Source organism: Camponotus vicinus, unplaced genomic scaffold (assembly GCF_025532165.1).
Source record: "Camponotus vicinus isolate PSW18456_S1 unplaced genomic scaffold, iyCamVici1.0 SCAF_4, whole genome shotgun sequence".
NCBI classification, from domain to species: domain Eukaryota; kingdom Metazoa; phylum Arthropoda; class Insecta; order Hymenoptera; family Formicidae; genus Camponotus; species Camponotus vicinus.
In genome coordinates this window covers 23,816,102-23,833,890 of record NW_028141976.1, presented here as the reverse complement: position 1 = coordinate 23,833,890, position 17,789 = coordinate 23,816,102, and the positions used below count along the sequence as shown (strand labels likewise).

Here is a 17,789-nt window from a genome sequence, read left to right as displayed (position 1 = left end):
TCTAGAAGGACGAAACATTCTCTACCTCTAAAGAATTATTTTGCATTTTTCTTCAATTTTGAAATTCTATTTTATTTAAGTCGTTTCATCTAAAAAATTTAAATTATGTTTATTTATATATAAGTAAATTATTTTTAAATTGCCTAAATGTTTTATGTAATTTATGTAATTTATGAATAAAATATACATGAGAGAAATATATGATATTTTTATGTATATTTTTAAACTTTTATGTATAGAAAGAAAATACATATAGGATATATACATACATACATATATATATAGGGATTAATGTAAGAAATAAATGAATAATATTTAGTTTTTTTATAATTTTGTATTTTATATAATCAAATGAATTATTTCTATTCTCCTAGATTTTACAATATATGTCGCAATGAAAAACAGGAAGTAATTTTCACTCCCCTTTTTGATCCGCTTCCGCTTTCTCGTTCTTCTGCATTCCGTTGCGATCGATGGATACGAGATCCATCGTTGCGCGAAACGATCAACGCTGCGTATCGCGCGATATTATTCGAGATGCGTCCAACTCGGACATTGAGTTATTGCGGTTAAATTTGAATGATGTAACTGAGTGATGGCACAATCAGTTTGAGTCAGACGTTGAAACAAGCAGGATCGTGCTGAGTGTTCTTGATGCTACTCAACCGGGAAGAGAGATTCTAAGCGAAAAAAATTAATTGAAACGTAGAATAAAATCTCATTATACGAGCTTTTATTTTCGACAAAATTAAATTGAAAGATTTCCGTTTTCGATATTTATTCGTAATAACGAAAAGAAACGCGAGAATTATTACAAGGCTAGAACATATTACAAAAAAAAGCAACATTAATTATATACACACTTAATGTTTGAATTGTCAAAAATGTCAAAATTTAAACTCACAAATTGTACAATCATTTCAATTCTAGATAATAGGAAGTGAATAACATGATACTTTACATAATGTCTACTTTAGAGACAAGTTTGAGAGAGATTCTGCAGTCATAAGAGCAATTCATACATAAGTTATTTGATCTTATGACATACAGAATTTTTTTGCCAAGAAAAACGATGATTAAGAAATTCGATTTCGAAGGAGAAAAAGGTCTTGGTTCATGCATAAATTGACACTAATTTAGATTTTAACAGTATAGTCGAATGCACACGCAACACAAAATTATATTTATGAATAAATTTTTAATTTGCACTTGTAATATAATAATCATTAAATTATGTATTATTAATATGATTTTTATGGTAAATGCACATCTGTCTTTATTACTTTATTAAATCATTTTGAATTAATTGCAATTTAATTATAATTAAATTAGTAATTATTAAAGTAAATTAGAGTAATAAACATTTCATATTAGTAATAATTATAAATTAATTAATAATAAACATTTCATATTAGGAAAAATGAGATAAATCAGATCACAGATTACATAGTAAGATATATTTCAATCCGTTTCATATTCTTCTGTAATCCTGTTTCTCTTCTTCCTTCTTTATGTAATTTTTATGGATTTCTCGCTATTCCCTAAGATTGCTATTCTTCCGCAATGCGTATCGCAGACAGATGCACATGAACATATATATCGGTATATTACGTGCTCGCGATGATGAAACGCAGCTTTATTGGTACAGGATCGTATAGCTTCCGGTTACCACAAGTTGCGTCCGCTTTATGTGCGTTACACAGGCAGAATCTGCTCTGTATTATCACAACCTACGTGTGAAACATTTTTACGTAAGAACTCGTGGAATCTTTCCATCGAACCTACTATTATATAATTAATATCATTAAATTGTCGGAAATATGCTTTCACTTGACGTAGGACACACTACAAATCCGTTAGACAAATGAGTCTATACAGAATTCATCTTTGACTTTTTTAATTTAGAAATTTCTGGACCTGATGAATCGTCAAATCTGTTAACTAGCTAGAATTATTTACATTGTAATTATCATCATAACAACAATCGTAAAATTTTTCACCATAGTCTGGTGCATAAAAAGTTATTATAAAATTGATGATATTTAATATGTGTGGAATCTATGCATTGTATTTGCAATTTTTATTTCTTAGCTATAGACTCAAGAAATGTAATCTCAAATAAAATCATGAAGAATTGTGACAGATGAAAAAAAGACATGTGTTATCTCAATAAATAATTGCGTTGTGATAAGATAAATTTATTTCGTTCAAATTTTAATGAAACGGTATTCCCCACAAAGATTAACATAATATAAATTGCCAAAAAAGTTTTTGCAGTTTTGCATGAAATCAAAGAATTTGTTTATGTGCGTCAAAGATGCATTTGGCTCTGATACGTAACTTTTTATAAGTGAATAATTTTTACATTTGAAATACGGCTTCGACAGCATTCCGTATTAATGATATGCTATTGATATTAATCTTTAAATGTCAGTATATTAAATTTGCAGTTAACTAATTAATAACTTCAAAATTTCCATAATACATAATGGATCTAAAAAATCAAATTTAAAAAATTTTTTGTATGAACAATTACGAAAATACTTTGTGAAAAAATTTTTACAAACTTTATAATTGTAAAAATATCGTGTTTTTCATTTTAATCTTAAATTAATTTTGATAAAAGATTTATTAATAAACATTTTTATAAAACATAATTTCTCTTGTCAAGAACTATAATTTTAAAAATTAAAGAACATATTTAGAATTTTATTGAAGCTTGAAACCAATTTGCTAGGTAAATAAAAGAATGTAGTTCTTTATCATATATTTTCATGAGAATAAAATTAATTTACAAATTTATTTTAGATCATTAATTTTCTGAATAATATATAAATGCCTCGATATTTTTATTATGAAAATCCATATTAAATAAACTTCATCTAACGAAGAAATGATTTCCAATCGCAAATTATTTGCACTGCGACAAATATGGATGCGCTTCGCACTGAGCCGTGCGCTCAGGTTGTGTCATTCTATTTTCCAATTCAATTAGCCGCGCACGAATCGACCTCGATCTCGCTACGTACGAGCGTCCTTTGAGTTGTTCATAGGCATGGAAGGATATCCGTCGTGATGATCGAAGAACGCGTCGATTTTTATGCGCAGGAGGTCAAAAGACACTGGTAACGGTACAAGTTAATTGGGCGATTCCCAGTTAATCAAATTATATGGCAAAGCGATGACAATATTCTCTGCATTATTACATTTGATTAACGATTTGTGTTTCATCCGTTTTAGAAATTTTTTACACATTTTAGCTCATTTTTTTCAAACTCTCCAACACATTACGTATATATACAATATTGTATATACTTCGCGCAATCATTTAATTGTTCAGGAAATATTTATTCTAGAGCATAATTAGTTACTACCAATTCAATTCAATGCAAACTTCACAATGCGGTGCAGTGGTAACAATATACCATCAGTTTCTACATAATTTAAATCTCACGATGATCACATCGCAAAGATAATCTCATTATCAATCAAATAATAATATTACATACGGAAGCAAATTAAAATTTTCATGTATGTCTTATTATATAATAAATTTATTAGTCATCTGTACATAAATCGTAGAATATATAACGTACAAGCCGCAAAAGCGATATAATCTATTATTCTTTCTATAGAGTGACTACTTTTAGAATATTTCCATTATTAATAGAATCGATTAATATAACTAAGGCAAACGTTTTTGTGATCTTGCTTTAATACGGAGCGGATCTATAGCTTGTATATATATATAGCCCTTTTTTATAAACTATACTTTTATTTAAATACAAAGACAAAAGCAATATACGGTCCGGATGATAACAAAACGCAATAACAAAGAAAGGCTAAAAAACCGTAGCGCAAGATGTTAGAGCGTAAAAAATAATAAAAGACTCTAAGTAAGAAAATTAATAATCAGTTAGATATAAAAATACATACGTACGTTTCGATCTTTTCAAGATCCTTTTCAATGTTCAAGAAGTCGTTAGTAAATAAACAAATTTAAAATTTAAAATAATAATAATAACAGAGCGCGATTAAACTTTTATTTAAATTATATATATATATATATATATATATATATATATATATATATAACTTCATCTTGTTTATCTTTCAATCAGAATCATCAAAAAATAAATATTAAAAATTACAAGTATTATAAGGAGATGCGGAACGGATTTAATAAGCATAATATATAGTGAAAAAGGAATTTTATTGCATTTGTTAAGTTTTTTTGCATTCGTTAAGTTTTTTTTTATTCGTTAAAAACCACGATTATAATATGAAGAACTTTATTTTAAAATTAAAATTATTCTTTTTTTGTTGGAATTATATAATTTTTTCTTATTTTTTAATATTAATGCCCCAATATTCTTCTTATATATAAGATAAAGAATTTATTAATAAAAAAAAGTTATATTTTAAATAATTTATTTATTACTCACTATTTTATAAAATGTAGAGAGACGATTGTAAGTATATATATATATATATATATTTTTTTTTTAATTTTTAATGAGGACCGATTGACATAGCCATTGACTAAGCTATTATTATAAAAATTTTTATCGTTTTTCTAATAAAATATCGATATTTAAAAGATCAAGTTTTACTTTGTATACACTTGCGACTCTAAGTGCTATGTAAGACTTGTTAAATTACTAATCTATAGAAGATTACCATGAACGATACACGTTGTGGTAGAAGCAGATGCATATTTGCATCGCATAACTGCACGTATAACAAAGGTGTGTTATCTCGGTGCATGAGGCTATTACGCAGAACATCACCTGAATGCGATGTTTACGTTCTCACGTTGGTCATCGCCACGGAAAAGCCTCGTAGTGCCATTGTTCGATTTGTTACGCGTGAATTTTCCTGAGTTGTTCACACATTCCGCAAATGTTCGCGCTGTGAAGTCATGTCGCGTAAAATACTCTATCTTTAAGAGAGGATAAAAATATCCTGTAATTATCAAAATACAATCTTGTGGCACTTACAGTAATGGAATAAAAAGAGAGAAACAAAAAGAGAGAAATAATAATAATAATAAAATATTTTTTCTCTTCGAAATAGGACAGAGTTGATAAAAATTTATTTCATAAAGTTAGAAATTTTTAATCTTTGATTGCTTTACGATAATAAATGTCTTATTGAAGATATTTTTTTAGAAATAAATTTTTGAAATTATTTATTAAAATAGCAACCAGAACGAGCGTGACATTTTTTAAAATTAAAATATTTTTTCATTTCTCGAAAAATTGCAGCTTTAAAAATAATTGAAACCAATCTCTCTCTCATACAATGTAAAAAATCGCATTTTAAAATTAAATATTTTTATATAATTTTTATCATTCATGATAATCGATTGTTCAATTCACACGATATAAATTATTTAAAACAAAGTTAGCGCGTTTGCCGATTATTCGCACGGAAGGGATGAATGTGAAAGTGAAATTGAGAAATGATGTACAAATTTTATTCGTATGCTTTAAGCGCGCAGTGAATAAATAACACAATCGGCGTTATGTGTACCGTACATCGTTAAGAATTACGTTTTACCTGCTTATAGTCTTCCTGACAAACCGCCGTAACCAGTCTCGATAGGATCACATATGAGCGACACACAATCGGTGTCGCTTTTAATTTGCACACCGCTCACGCGCTTATTTGATCGTGCCCAATGTGATACCCGTTCACGATTAATCGCCGCAATGTATACCTGCATGTTGCATACTTGCTTTTATATGCGTTGCTCGAAATACATAGAGAAAGAAAAATTTTGTGATTGCGGTAAAACCTGTATTATTATTACATATTTAATGTAAAGATGACCCTACTTATAAATTAGCATAATTATCTGTTTATTCCATAATATTTAAAATATAAACATTCTTTTGAATAAATTTAATTCGCTAATCTAGAACAAAATCAATCCGTTTCTAGCAAATATATTTTGCTGTTACAATTAAAGTGTCATTATATTGATGATAGATTAAGAATCAATTTATTAACAAAATCATTTTTGAGAGTAATATTTTGTTTTTCAATTAATTGAAACTAAATTTTAACAGATTTTTAAATTTTATTATTGAAATACTTAATATTGAAGACAAAGTCTGTCTTTCTTTTTCATAAAAAGTGTTGATTTCTCACATACACAAAGATTTTATTAGAGAAAAATCACGACAAAATTTTATGGTAAAATGTATGGGTAACTCGTACATATAGTTCACCCTGTATCTTGTTAGAAAAATAAACGGAGCCTACTTATTTATTATGTCGTAAATTTATTTTGTTTACGCCCAGACTTTATGAACAGACTTACAAAATGTATAAAAGGCCGTTCACTGATAGAAGGTCGATAGTGATATTTATGCTAATTTTTCTAGTCGCCAAGAAATTTTCTTTTTTTTCTGATTAATTTTTAACGTATGCTTCAATTTAGTTCGTGAATGGTGGGAGCCGAAGATTAAATAGAATATAAAATCTCGATCGTTCATCTTTCTGAAGTACTCGTTAACAACCTAAGTATTATATTTTTTATTAGGTTTACCGAAAATTCCTGTGATAATGTAAATTCGATAGTTGTGAAATCATCGTAAAAATGATCTTTAGAACTTTACGATGTGAAATACAAACACGAGATAAAAGAAAAATTTTCCCTCGGGGTTCTAGCTGCGTGTGAACACGAGGATCTACAAGGATGATGAGGTAGGGAAAACCGGACAATCAAGATCGAGTCCTTTGCAAATGAATCCTTTCAGAAGCAGTCGCTTCTATCGTGGAACTAAATCTTACTTTATGCGATTACTTAATGTGATCAACTGGTAAAATCCCGGAGCAAATAAAAAATTCGGCGCTTCAAAAGGATCAGCTACTAGTATTCTTCTAATAATCGCGAATCATTTTAACAAACGTTCGGAGTCTCTTTATTTTTCGGACTTGGTTATTATATATAATTGGTTTCGTAAAAATTATACTATTAATATACTCAACTGTCAAACTGATTGTGAGATTAAAATGACTCGAGGGGGGTCCTCCTGCTTTTTGCTCCAAAAAGTGACCGTTTCAGCATGGAATGGCCCGCGCAGGAATGTCGACGTGGCGCCGAATAAAATTAAGGAACGCGCTTTTTTGCGCTTTCTGCATACCTCTCGTCGCGGCGGCAAATTCGCAAAAGATTGCCGGTTTAAAAAGAAAACGTATAAAATAATGTATTTAATAAACACACTTACAGCATTAATGAATCTTCACCTTACCTCTTCCATTTTACTTTATGTCGTGCGAGAGGGGAACTGTAAACTTTCTTTGACTACGCCTGTGTATCGCACGCAGGAATTTCAATGCGGCGCCGAATAAAATTAAGAAGCGAAGAATTTTTTTTGTGGTTTTTACGTCTTTAGTCGTTTCAGGAATTTCCGTAACACGTAAATACTAGTGTAAAGTAACATATACTTTTTCTGATGATTAAGAAGAAAATTTTTAGACAAAATTTATTAAAATCCGAAAACACAATTTATAGTTATCTCTAAATTAATACTTTTTATATATCTTCTAAAAAATAGAATCGCACTGTATATATACTTATTCTCACTGTTTATTAAAAATACTCTTTTGAAATTCTTGAAATATCTTAATGAAATATCTATCTGTTGTTTGAAATTTCTTTCTCAAATATCTTATTAAGATACACATTCTTCATTAGCTAATAATTTATGTATCAAGTAATCACAATCATGATTATAGGGTACAGTGTGCAATTTGCACACTATCGGAATAAGACGTATATAAAATATCGTAAAAAATGAGAGATTAATTTTATATGATGAGCTTTCAACGTTATAAAAAAAAGTTATACCTGTAAGTTTAATTAAAATAATGCATTTAATAATTTATAAATTTATTGATGAATTTCTCCGCATCTTTTGTATCTAATTCGTTTAATATTGTGACAGAAAATTTATGAAGATTTCATCGACTCTGCACGTGTCTCGGGCGTAGGAATTTCGGCACGGCGCCGAATAAAATTAAGGAATGCCTTTTTTTTGCATATTTGTGTCGCGTCAGCGTGATTTCCTAGAGCGCGTAAATACCTTTCCGGACCCCGTGGACTCTGCTCCTCGTACTGACGTATGCATGAAATCCGGATACATGAATAAAGTGGGGGCACTCGAAGACGCGTGGTCGCTACTGAGATGCGCATGTCAACATAAAACGAAGCGGCAAACGAGACCGGAGCTCAGTGTGTACCAGACGGTCGATCGCTACACGATTTGTGCGAAAGCTTGTTGCTGATTGTTTGGCAACAATCGTGACAGCGGCAATTGCGCATGATTTGCACACCTGTTGGCGTGAAGCGAGTGTCACGAGTACGTGAAGAGCGAAAGGAAGAGTAAGCACGCACGATGATGATGATGATGATGACCAGCAGGACTCTTATCGCGAAGGTCACCACCTGCATTCTGCTAGGCTGTTGCGTGACGATGCGAGTTACGGGCTCGGCGATACCGATGTGGGAATTTCTCTCGAGAGATGAGAAAGTGAGTAGAAGAATCATTGAGATTACTCCAAAATGTAGCAGATAATTTGATGCGAAAGATTTATCGATTTCCTATTAAGTTTCTATTAAATGAATTTCTTAAGTTTCTACCAAATGTTGCTGATTTTCTAGATAAAAATTTGAGAAATTTCTCTTGAGATGAAAAAGTCGTACTAGAATGGATTAGTAAATTCTATCTACTCCAATTGATAAAATTTACTCCGAAATTGTGTATATAATTTTATTTACAATTCTATTTTTTGTACGATAAATTATTTGCATCATTTTAATATAATGCATATTAATATAATAATTCAAGGATATGACGATTGACATAAGCTACCTAAATTTATGATTATTTTCACAGAATCAATATAGAAAAATGCACATATGTATAAAAAACGCGGAAGATATAAGAAAAGACACATTTATATTTAATGAGTGAATAAAATTTTTATCTGCACGTCTTGTCTTTTTTGAACAATTTTAAAACGGAAATATATTACACACAGATACATATACACATCGCGCGTGCAAAGTATTTCTATATTAGCATGATCTTTATTAATGTGTCACTGATTTCTTTTCTTCGTGAAAGATTATTTCAAAAAAGATTTACAAATATTTTTTTTATTCACTGTAGCTTTACACATCTAATTTTTATTTCCACTGACATTATTACCGCTAAATTTTCTTCATTAATCTCACAAAAATGAGAGATATTGTAAATATCTCTTCGTGGTATCAACGCTATTCGGTGGACTTTCACCAAACAATCGAAACACATTCGATGCGAGTACGTTGCATCCAAACCACGTGCCGGGCGTACTAGATGTTTTTGCGATCTCATTCGTATTGCAAATTTCTCTTAACGATGTCCATTTAAATGAGTCGCGATGAATTAGAATGCGGCAAATGGAAAATTTATGTAAAACATGTGTGAAATTATAAAAAATCTCATTTCACGTGAATATAATATTTATAATTTTCATATAAATTTTCGATGAATACTTTTGAATTTTAAGTACTCCTTTTAATAACTCACATTTTAAAAATTCTTTCAATAATCTATAAAAAATAATTATTTTCCTTCTTCCATTTATTTAACGCGCTTACATTTGAATTAATCGAAACTAACTCGTCATTTCCTCAATTCACTCTAACGCGAGAGTACGATGCATATATTATCTCTCGATTATTTGATTTACTCGATTTTGATTGTATATGTATATATTATCATAAATTGTCGATAACACACACACGGACATTCCTGAAACACGATATAACTGCTTAGTATAATATCTTGCAGCTTTCAATATATCAAAATTGATCTAACTTTTTCCGAGTATACTTCTTACAAACTACCTCTCTATACTATAAATTCTAATATAATTCTAAATAAAAAAGCTTTTGGATAACAAAAATCATATTTCTCGCGGATGACATTAATTTAAACACAGTCTAATGTTCGAAAAGTTCTTCAAAATTAAATATCACGATATCGTTTATTTTACTAGATTAGAGTAAAAGATTTTTGACATATTTTTTTATTTCTATTTTAAACAAATTGATGATTTTTTAAAAGAAGAGATTGAGAATCTCTTTTTCAGAATTTTTTTGGTAACAAAACTATTTTAATCGAAAATTATATTGAAACTATATAATTATATATAATTTTTTTAATTTTATTTGACGAATATAGCGAACAGGGGGGTCGTGCTCCAATGTAATATTTGTTTGTTAGTAAGCTTTCCTATAATACTAATAGTCTTGTGCAAGTAAAATGTTTTAATAATCAGAAACTCTACATTAACCTCAAGTTGCTCAATATTATCAATCAATAGGATCAAATTGGATGTCGGTGATTTTTCCAATTTTATTTTGGATGACATCCTTTATCTCAAAGCTTTCATATTTTCCATAGAATATTTTCAATACCCGTGAAGTGTCATATAAAGATGAAAAATATTAAAATTTGAAAATTACCGTAATTACAACGATCAGCTACCGCGAAGATTCCAGTGATTGTTAATTGTCGCCATGACACGATAATTGCACGGATTCTCAAAAGCCAACGAACGCACTGAAGATCATAAAATCTGCTTTCAACACGTATCAAAAATTAGTTAACATTTGTCTCCCCAATATTTATTAATCTATGAAATTTCGAAAATTTCTGAAAATAGAATATTTCTTAATTATATATAATTATTTAATTCGTTAATTATGGATTCCCTAATTAAATTGAAAAATTAAAATAGAAAGTATATGCAGATATTTAGATCCTTTAGGTTTTCTCATGATTATTCATATTTATTGGAAATTAATGCATATTAAATCTAAAAATAAAGTGCAATGTATAGTGCAAAACCTTAATTGGTAAACGCTGACTTTAAGGTTGATTTACCGCAAATTATTGAAAGTATGTACTTCGTACTCTTGGCCAAGGCTATAGACACGGCATTTCTCGGCTGCATACACCGGATTAAATGTGTGTAATACTCTCAGAGCAAGTAAAAGTGATCGTAAATGCCGAGTAAGTGTCGAGTTGAAGTTCAAGAGCACTATAACGTATATCTGATTGTGAGATTAGTTTCTCGATAAAGTTCAAATTAATGTATGAATTATATATCGATTTTAGAGCTAATTAGATGAGTAGAAAGATATCATATTAGAGATAACTTGACATATTTCTTCGAGTTTTGAATAGTGTACACTTGATAAGAAATCCGTAATTTAAATTAAATTAAATTTAATGTAATATTTATATCTGTGAGACAAATAGAGTTGTTTTGAACAATTTTAAAATTAATTACAATTCAACTACTGCATTTTTTCTATAAATAACGGAAAATATTTTCTAAACGAAAGTGGGGGATATAAATATCGCTTCGAAATGTAAAAGTATATCTCTCTAGCGTAACTACATATGCAGTCATATCATTGTCTTTCCGCGCTAATTCACTTATAGCCGAGAGTCTCGCTAAAAAAATCTCCGCTTTCTCCGAATTTCCGGAATCGCAACGGAAACGGAGTAATAATCCATCATTGATCTAAGGAACATTAATCAATAGTAATAAATGTATTGAAATATTATGAGATTAAAAAACATTCTATTGTTATTATGATTAGCTTTTAATTCTAATTGACTTAAATATTTAATAATCTTTTATATGTAGAAAATATAGCACACATTTAGCGACAAAACTTTAAAAAGTATTTCAAAGACATGTTCGAGAAATTAAAACGATTTTTAAATGCTTTTGCGTGGTTGAATTACCTTATAAAAATTCCTTAAAATTTTTTGGTCATCATAAAATTTTTTGGAGATTTGTTTAGTTTTAAATATATATGTCAAAAGAGTGATATCAAATAGATCGGTTCATTCAGTCTCTAAAATTCGTAAATAATTTGCCAGAAAATGTCGAAACATGAGAAATAAATGTAGATAAAAGAGGATATCATGGCATGCCAATTAAAGAACTGTCATTAGAAATTCTAATTGCAAGATCGGTTATGCGCGTCAGTAGCGCGTCGTAGAAGCGAGCAAAAGGAGTCCATCGTGGACTCGATATCCAGGTGGACATCGTTCTCGTTATCCTCAGCGCAAGATCGGCTGTCACATTTCACGCGACCGACGAAAAGACGGTAATCACGCAATCCATGATACGTGATGAACAGAACGTCGCATTGCGCATACATATCTCTTCACTTGCAACTTCGTCAGTTTCATCGCCGGTGTTATACATTGCCGAGTTTCACCGGACGCGGTCGGAATGCGGCCCAATTGCGACTCCGCACACAATCCAACTTTATATTCTTCAAAAATTTGACATAAACGCGAGTATATTGGCAACTGCCATTAAATCATTATTCATTGTCAGTTTTAATTTTAATAATAATTTTCATAATCTTTGTTTTTTTGTTTCATTCTTTTTCCTACGAATGAAAATTAACGCATCGCATATTCATATTTTACAGATACATGGGATCAATGATTATTACAATTTCTAAATGAGATTTCTTCTCTCTCTCCTTTCAGATGAGTCATTTGTACGGCTTATTCAGTAAACAAGTAGCACAGTTCTGCGCCGATTCGTCGAGGCCGGACTGCAATAAGAATCTGCTAGTATCTGGCATAAGAAGTCTCGTCAGCATGAATGACAATGTTCTCGATCAGCTGGATCCCTATCAGCGTGGTGCCAAGGAAATGAGTAAGGAAGCGTTCCTGTAGTCAAGAGTGTATCGCGGAAGAAATTCCACGTTTACTTTTCTAGCCGAGACATATATATAAATCACAAATTTCGATTTTGACTCTCCATTCGGCCTTATATTCAAGCCATTTTGTCTCGTTTACAGTTTGGCGAGCCATGGTAGGAAATAATAGATTTACATCGAGAATCAGCCACGAAAATGACGAATCTTACTTCACGACTGAGGCCGACTTACTTGGTAAGTGTATTAAAAATGATTGAAAAAATTGTTAAAAGAATCATGTTTTTCACTGTCAATAACGATCGATTAGAAAACAATCCAGGTATTTAAATCTAATAATGTGAATCAGATTAGAAAGAAATATGCAATAAAAAGAAATAGCATCTTAGTTTATCTGATGAAGAAAAACGATATTATAGGTTTGCTTCTCTGTTTCGAAAATCTTTCTTTGATCGCGACTTCGCAAACGGAATCACATTCTGCCTCGAGAAAGTTTCAGCCGCGATTTCGATCCCGCTCGCACTCCTAGAAAGTCTTTTTTCTCCCTCAAATTAGGTCCTTGTTGATTGCTTTTAATACTTTAACCGCGTGCGCTTTCTCCATTTTTTTAAAGAATCGTGTTATGCGCCGATCTGAATTGATTTAATCAAATTTAATCGATCGAGAATTCTGAACTGACATTATTAGAATTGTATCGTTATCGTACCATAGATTTATTGAATGTGTCGAATTATGCGCGAATAAAAATGAAGGTAATCTAAAAGGTCACGCAATTTGATGCAAAACTTTATCGCGAGATGCTTTCTTCCTCCAATTCTCTGGTATTAAAGTTAAATAATAAAAGTCTTTAATGAAAAATAAAATTAATATCATTCGTTAGGCTATTTTATATCAATGATAAAGACGTTAGGGTATTTTATATCAATGATAAAGACGAAAAAAAATCATTATTTTAAGAAAGTAATTTTTTTATTGTAAAGATAATAATCAAAAGATATTTTTAATTATTAAATATATAAATCTTTTATTATAAATTGATTCGTGATTAATATTAACTATATTGCAATATAAAATATTTGTAATATAATATATTATAAATATACATATAAATACTATAAATATTATAAATATACATATAAATAATTTATGTAAATCATTATGTAAATATAGAATATTTAGATATATTTTTTTAGAATCGAATGATTGATTAGCATTTTCGACAGTGAACATAATAAGTCTTAATTTTTGCACATTTAAGATGTCGAGACAAAGATGGATAGATCGCGAAAGGAGGTCACTTTACTTACAATCAATGTCAAAGATACCTACCTACAGAAGCGTACTACGGTAGCTTTCACATTTTCTCTATGGCCCATATTTAACATGCATATACATTAATGATTCATCGACATGCGATAAAAAGGGGCCACGTGCATTGCGTGCTCTTGATTTTAGATGTTTAACGATCAATTACCGAACCATTCGTGTATATGAGATCTGATAAGAAAGAAAAAAGGAGAGAATATATAAGAGAAATATTTTTCTCGATTTCATTCTCGAAGAAGAAAAAAAAACAACAATATTTTTTCCGTTTTACATGATTAGTTTTCATAATGTCAATAGTTATTATGCCATTTGTTGAGAAATTTATGATGTAGATATTTATATTTATTCACTTGCTAGAATACATGTGCAAACACATACGCTCTCGCGAAAGCAAATTCCTGCACGTCTATCTTAGAGTCCTTGTATTCTACTAATCGATGACATTCGACCAGTTGTCGGAAGCGAAATGAAGTTCTCTCATGAACACGGGCTGACGTGCTAGATATTGGATTCCGAATTAACATAATGGGGAGGTCGTGTTTGGGAATAAATGTGCGCGGAATGCGGCCGTTGATCCAGAATGATCATCCCGGAAGCGGGAGACCACTATTCTTGTTCTTTTCCTTTTATAGATGTCTATCCCTTTTAAACATAAAAAATACTGCTTTTCTAACATATATTAATTATCTTTTGTATCAAATAGTACGAAAGCGCACAAATCTAAGCGGGAATGAAGTTTAAAAAAATCTATTAGAACTTGACATATGAAGAGCACAGATATTGCACATAGGAATTTGGATGCTGCAATATAAGAAACGATTATATAATATTATAATAAAAAATATATAGAATGTACATATTATATACAAGTTACAACTTTATAAAAATAATTGTAGAAAAATTTATCAAGAAATTTATACAATTGATACTGCTTTAACGGGATATAATTCGATTTTTGCGTAAAATTGTTTCACAAAATGATTATGAAAAATTTATAGTATACCCTGTATATACTTCTATGACTTCAACAAGTCGATCTTAGCGATGTATTATTTTGAACACGGGTTTTACGCAGCTAAGTGCATATACTTCCTGGCCCGTTATGTATATATAAGTGGGCCTGTTGCTTAATCCTCGATAACTAAGTCAACATCATTTTCGTGGTCACGCTGGCGCGTTTGTTAATGAGAGCCCGTCTCTCTTTTATTGTTCCAGCGAGCAGTGGCAGCGAAACGAACGGCCTCGCGGAGGAGACTGTGGCAAGTAGTGATTACGTTCTATCATCGGAGCCGAGTGGACCGTATCTGGCAGGTCCGATGGTGATACGAGTCTATCCGGATGGCCGACCGGTTCCGGAGGATCAGAAACGCCCGTTGCCGAGGGACGAGGACATCGATGAGCTCAGATACTCTCGTTTGCCATCAATAGAGGAGATCGAGGCTAAGAGCGGTAGCAAATTCTACGGGAAAGGCGCGAACGAGCCTACACCGGCCAAAAGAAGAATGTCCTTCATAACTGACAAGGACTATCGACGATCGAAACCGCTACGTCTTCATGGCAATCCGCTGACCTACGAAAGATCGGTACTTCGAGACGCGATTAATGAACGCGGAATGCGTTACTATTGAAGAGAAAGAGAGAAGAGGAATTTTTCATGTCTTTTCTATCTGATAAGTTATTTTCCACAGCGAACAGCCTCGCTATATTGCCTCGTGAAGGAATTGAGGATTATTGTCGCTAAGATCTTGCGGAGAGATGATGTCGAGATAGATGACGTACTACGATAATATATGGAAAACATGAGAGGAGAACTAAATATATCTAGCGATATATAATCGTAGTCGCTATGCGTCACAATAGATTACGATTTAAAAATCAATTGTATATAATTACAAACTTATTATTAGAGCGCGCATTTTAATTTATCTGATATATCGTATGTTGTATAAGTGTAAAATATCGTATTCTATTTTGTTTTTTGGGATCTTATAGACTGTAGGATAGGAATTTAGGACGTAGCGGAGAATGTGATTCAAAAACTTCGTCTGATTGTGAGATAAAAATTTATGATTTATATAAATCGCTTATGTATCGATTTATGTAAATAAGAGAAATTCGCGGTTTGCGAACCATCTAAATTGGCTTGACGATTGGTCGGTAATTAAATTCTTATCTCGATAACACACAAATAATCGCCGACCATGAAATATTATTTAGTTTCTACTTATTTAATTTTTTATTCTATTATTATTTATTTAATACTCAATGTGAGATTGTTATGGCAAAATATCGATAAAATTTTATCAATTATCTTGTGAATAATTTTAAAAGCTTAGATTTTCTATTCAATCTATTAACACAAAAAAATCGCATATAATTTAAATTTATTTTGCGATATATTTGATGAAATAGCAGTTCATTAAAAAATTAAATTCTCTTATAACAAATTTTTTACAAATCATAAGTTATATATTTTATATATATATATATACGCGTCATCACGTTGCATAAAGGAACCAGTGTACCTCGCTGAAAAAAATAACATATATTATCATTTTAAAATCACCATTTAATATTATATAAATAATTTACGAATATTTAACGAATAATAATATTTGCTAGGAAAAAACTATTGCTTTCGAAAATATCCGTAAAGTTGCATATACATATAATTTGTACATTCAATAATTGTAATATTCATAGAGAGATCATATTTATCGATCATATAAATCTTTATTTGCATAAATAAGTAACAACTTAAAACTTAAAAAAATATTAATTAAAAATATAATTGCGTACAATTTAAAAAATCAACATATTTTACGTGATGACTATAATTGTATTATTAAATCTATGCATTTTTACGCTTATTTGTAAATACTGGATTTGCTATTAATATTAAATTACATACGTAAATAAGGTAGAACTTAAAGTGTGATAAAATATAGAATGTAATATATATTTGAAAAGAAATTAACAATAAGACAATGTGATGAATTAAGACTAACATATCTAATACATGTATATGTATATAAATACACGCATATACACACATATGAATACACACACACACACATATGAAATACTCTACTATAAAAAGCTCGAGACTTGATATGATATATGATTAAAAATTTTTCATAAATCTTTATTTCATAACTGCTTGAGATTAATAGAATTTCGTTATTGTTAATAGATAATAATCATTATAAACGTCCTGATTTTATATTTGATTATAAAATTACTACTTCTTTTATATAAATGTTATGGATTGTTTATTTAAAATTTAAGTCATTATCTTACCCAAAGATTGAAATGTTATCTTAGCTTTCATTTCTTTATCTTGTCATAAATGAATGCTAATGTCTATTTTTTAACTCTCTGTCACAATTTTATCTTATTATCAATTCAGATTACAAAATATACATAATATATAATAAACCTCCTCATGTATACGAATATATGAAGATATATATAAATTCGACATTAATAAGATTTGACATTCAATATAATATTAGCTTACACTTTACGATAAGAATATTGTGTATATATGTATAAGTTTTATATAATAATGATATCAAATTTTAAAAGAGCGAAAAAATAACTTTAAAGAGCAACGCACTGCATTATCGTATTACTTTTATACTTTGAAAGTTATATAAAAACTTATACTGAATGTATTAAATACATATGTTATTAGTGAATGTAT

General features: G+C 30.0%; 1 protein-coding gene and 1 long non-coding RNA gene across 2 annotated transcripts; one reads left to right on the top strand and one right to left on the bottom strand.

Annotated features, from left to right (window-relative positions):
• The first annotated feature begins 8,232 nt into the window (after window positions 1-8,232).
• Window positions 8,233-17,789, top strand: Reg-5 (Rhythmically expressed gene 5). The gene is made up of 4 exons (XM_083096926.1): window positions 8,233-8,543; window positions 12,585-12,756; window positions 12,902-12,994; window positions 15,299-17,789. Exons 1-4 carry the CDS (start codon window positions 8,409-8,411, stop codon window positions 15,709-15,711), a joined length of 813 nt encoding a protein of 270 aa, XP_082953052.1. The 5' UTR covers window positions 8,233-8,408; the 3' UTR covers window positions 15,712-17,789.
• LOC145970307 (uncharacterized) lies at window positions 13,924-15,706 on the bottom strand. Its single transcript, XR_014438386.1, has 3 exons — window positions 15,087-15,706; window positions 14,462-14,725; window positions 13,924-14,254 (listed from the first exon to the last, which is right to left on the bottom strand). It is a non-coding gene; the product is annotated as an uncharacterized LOC145970307 (long non-coding RNA).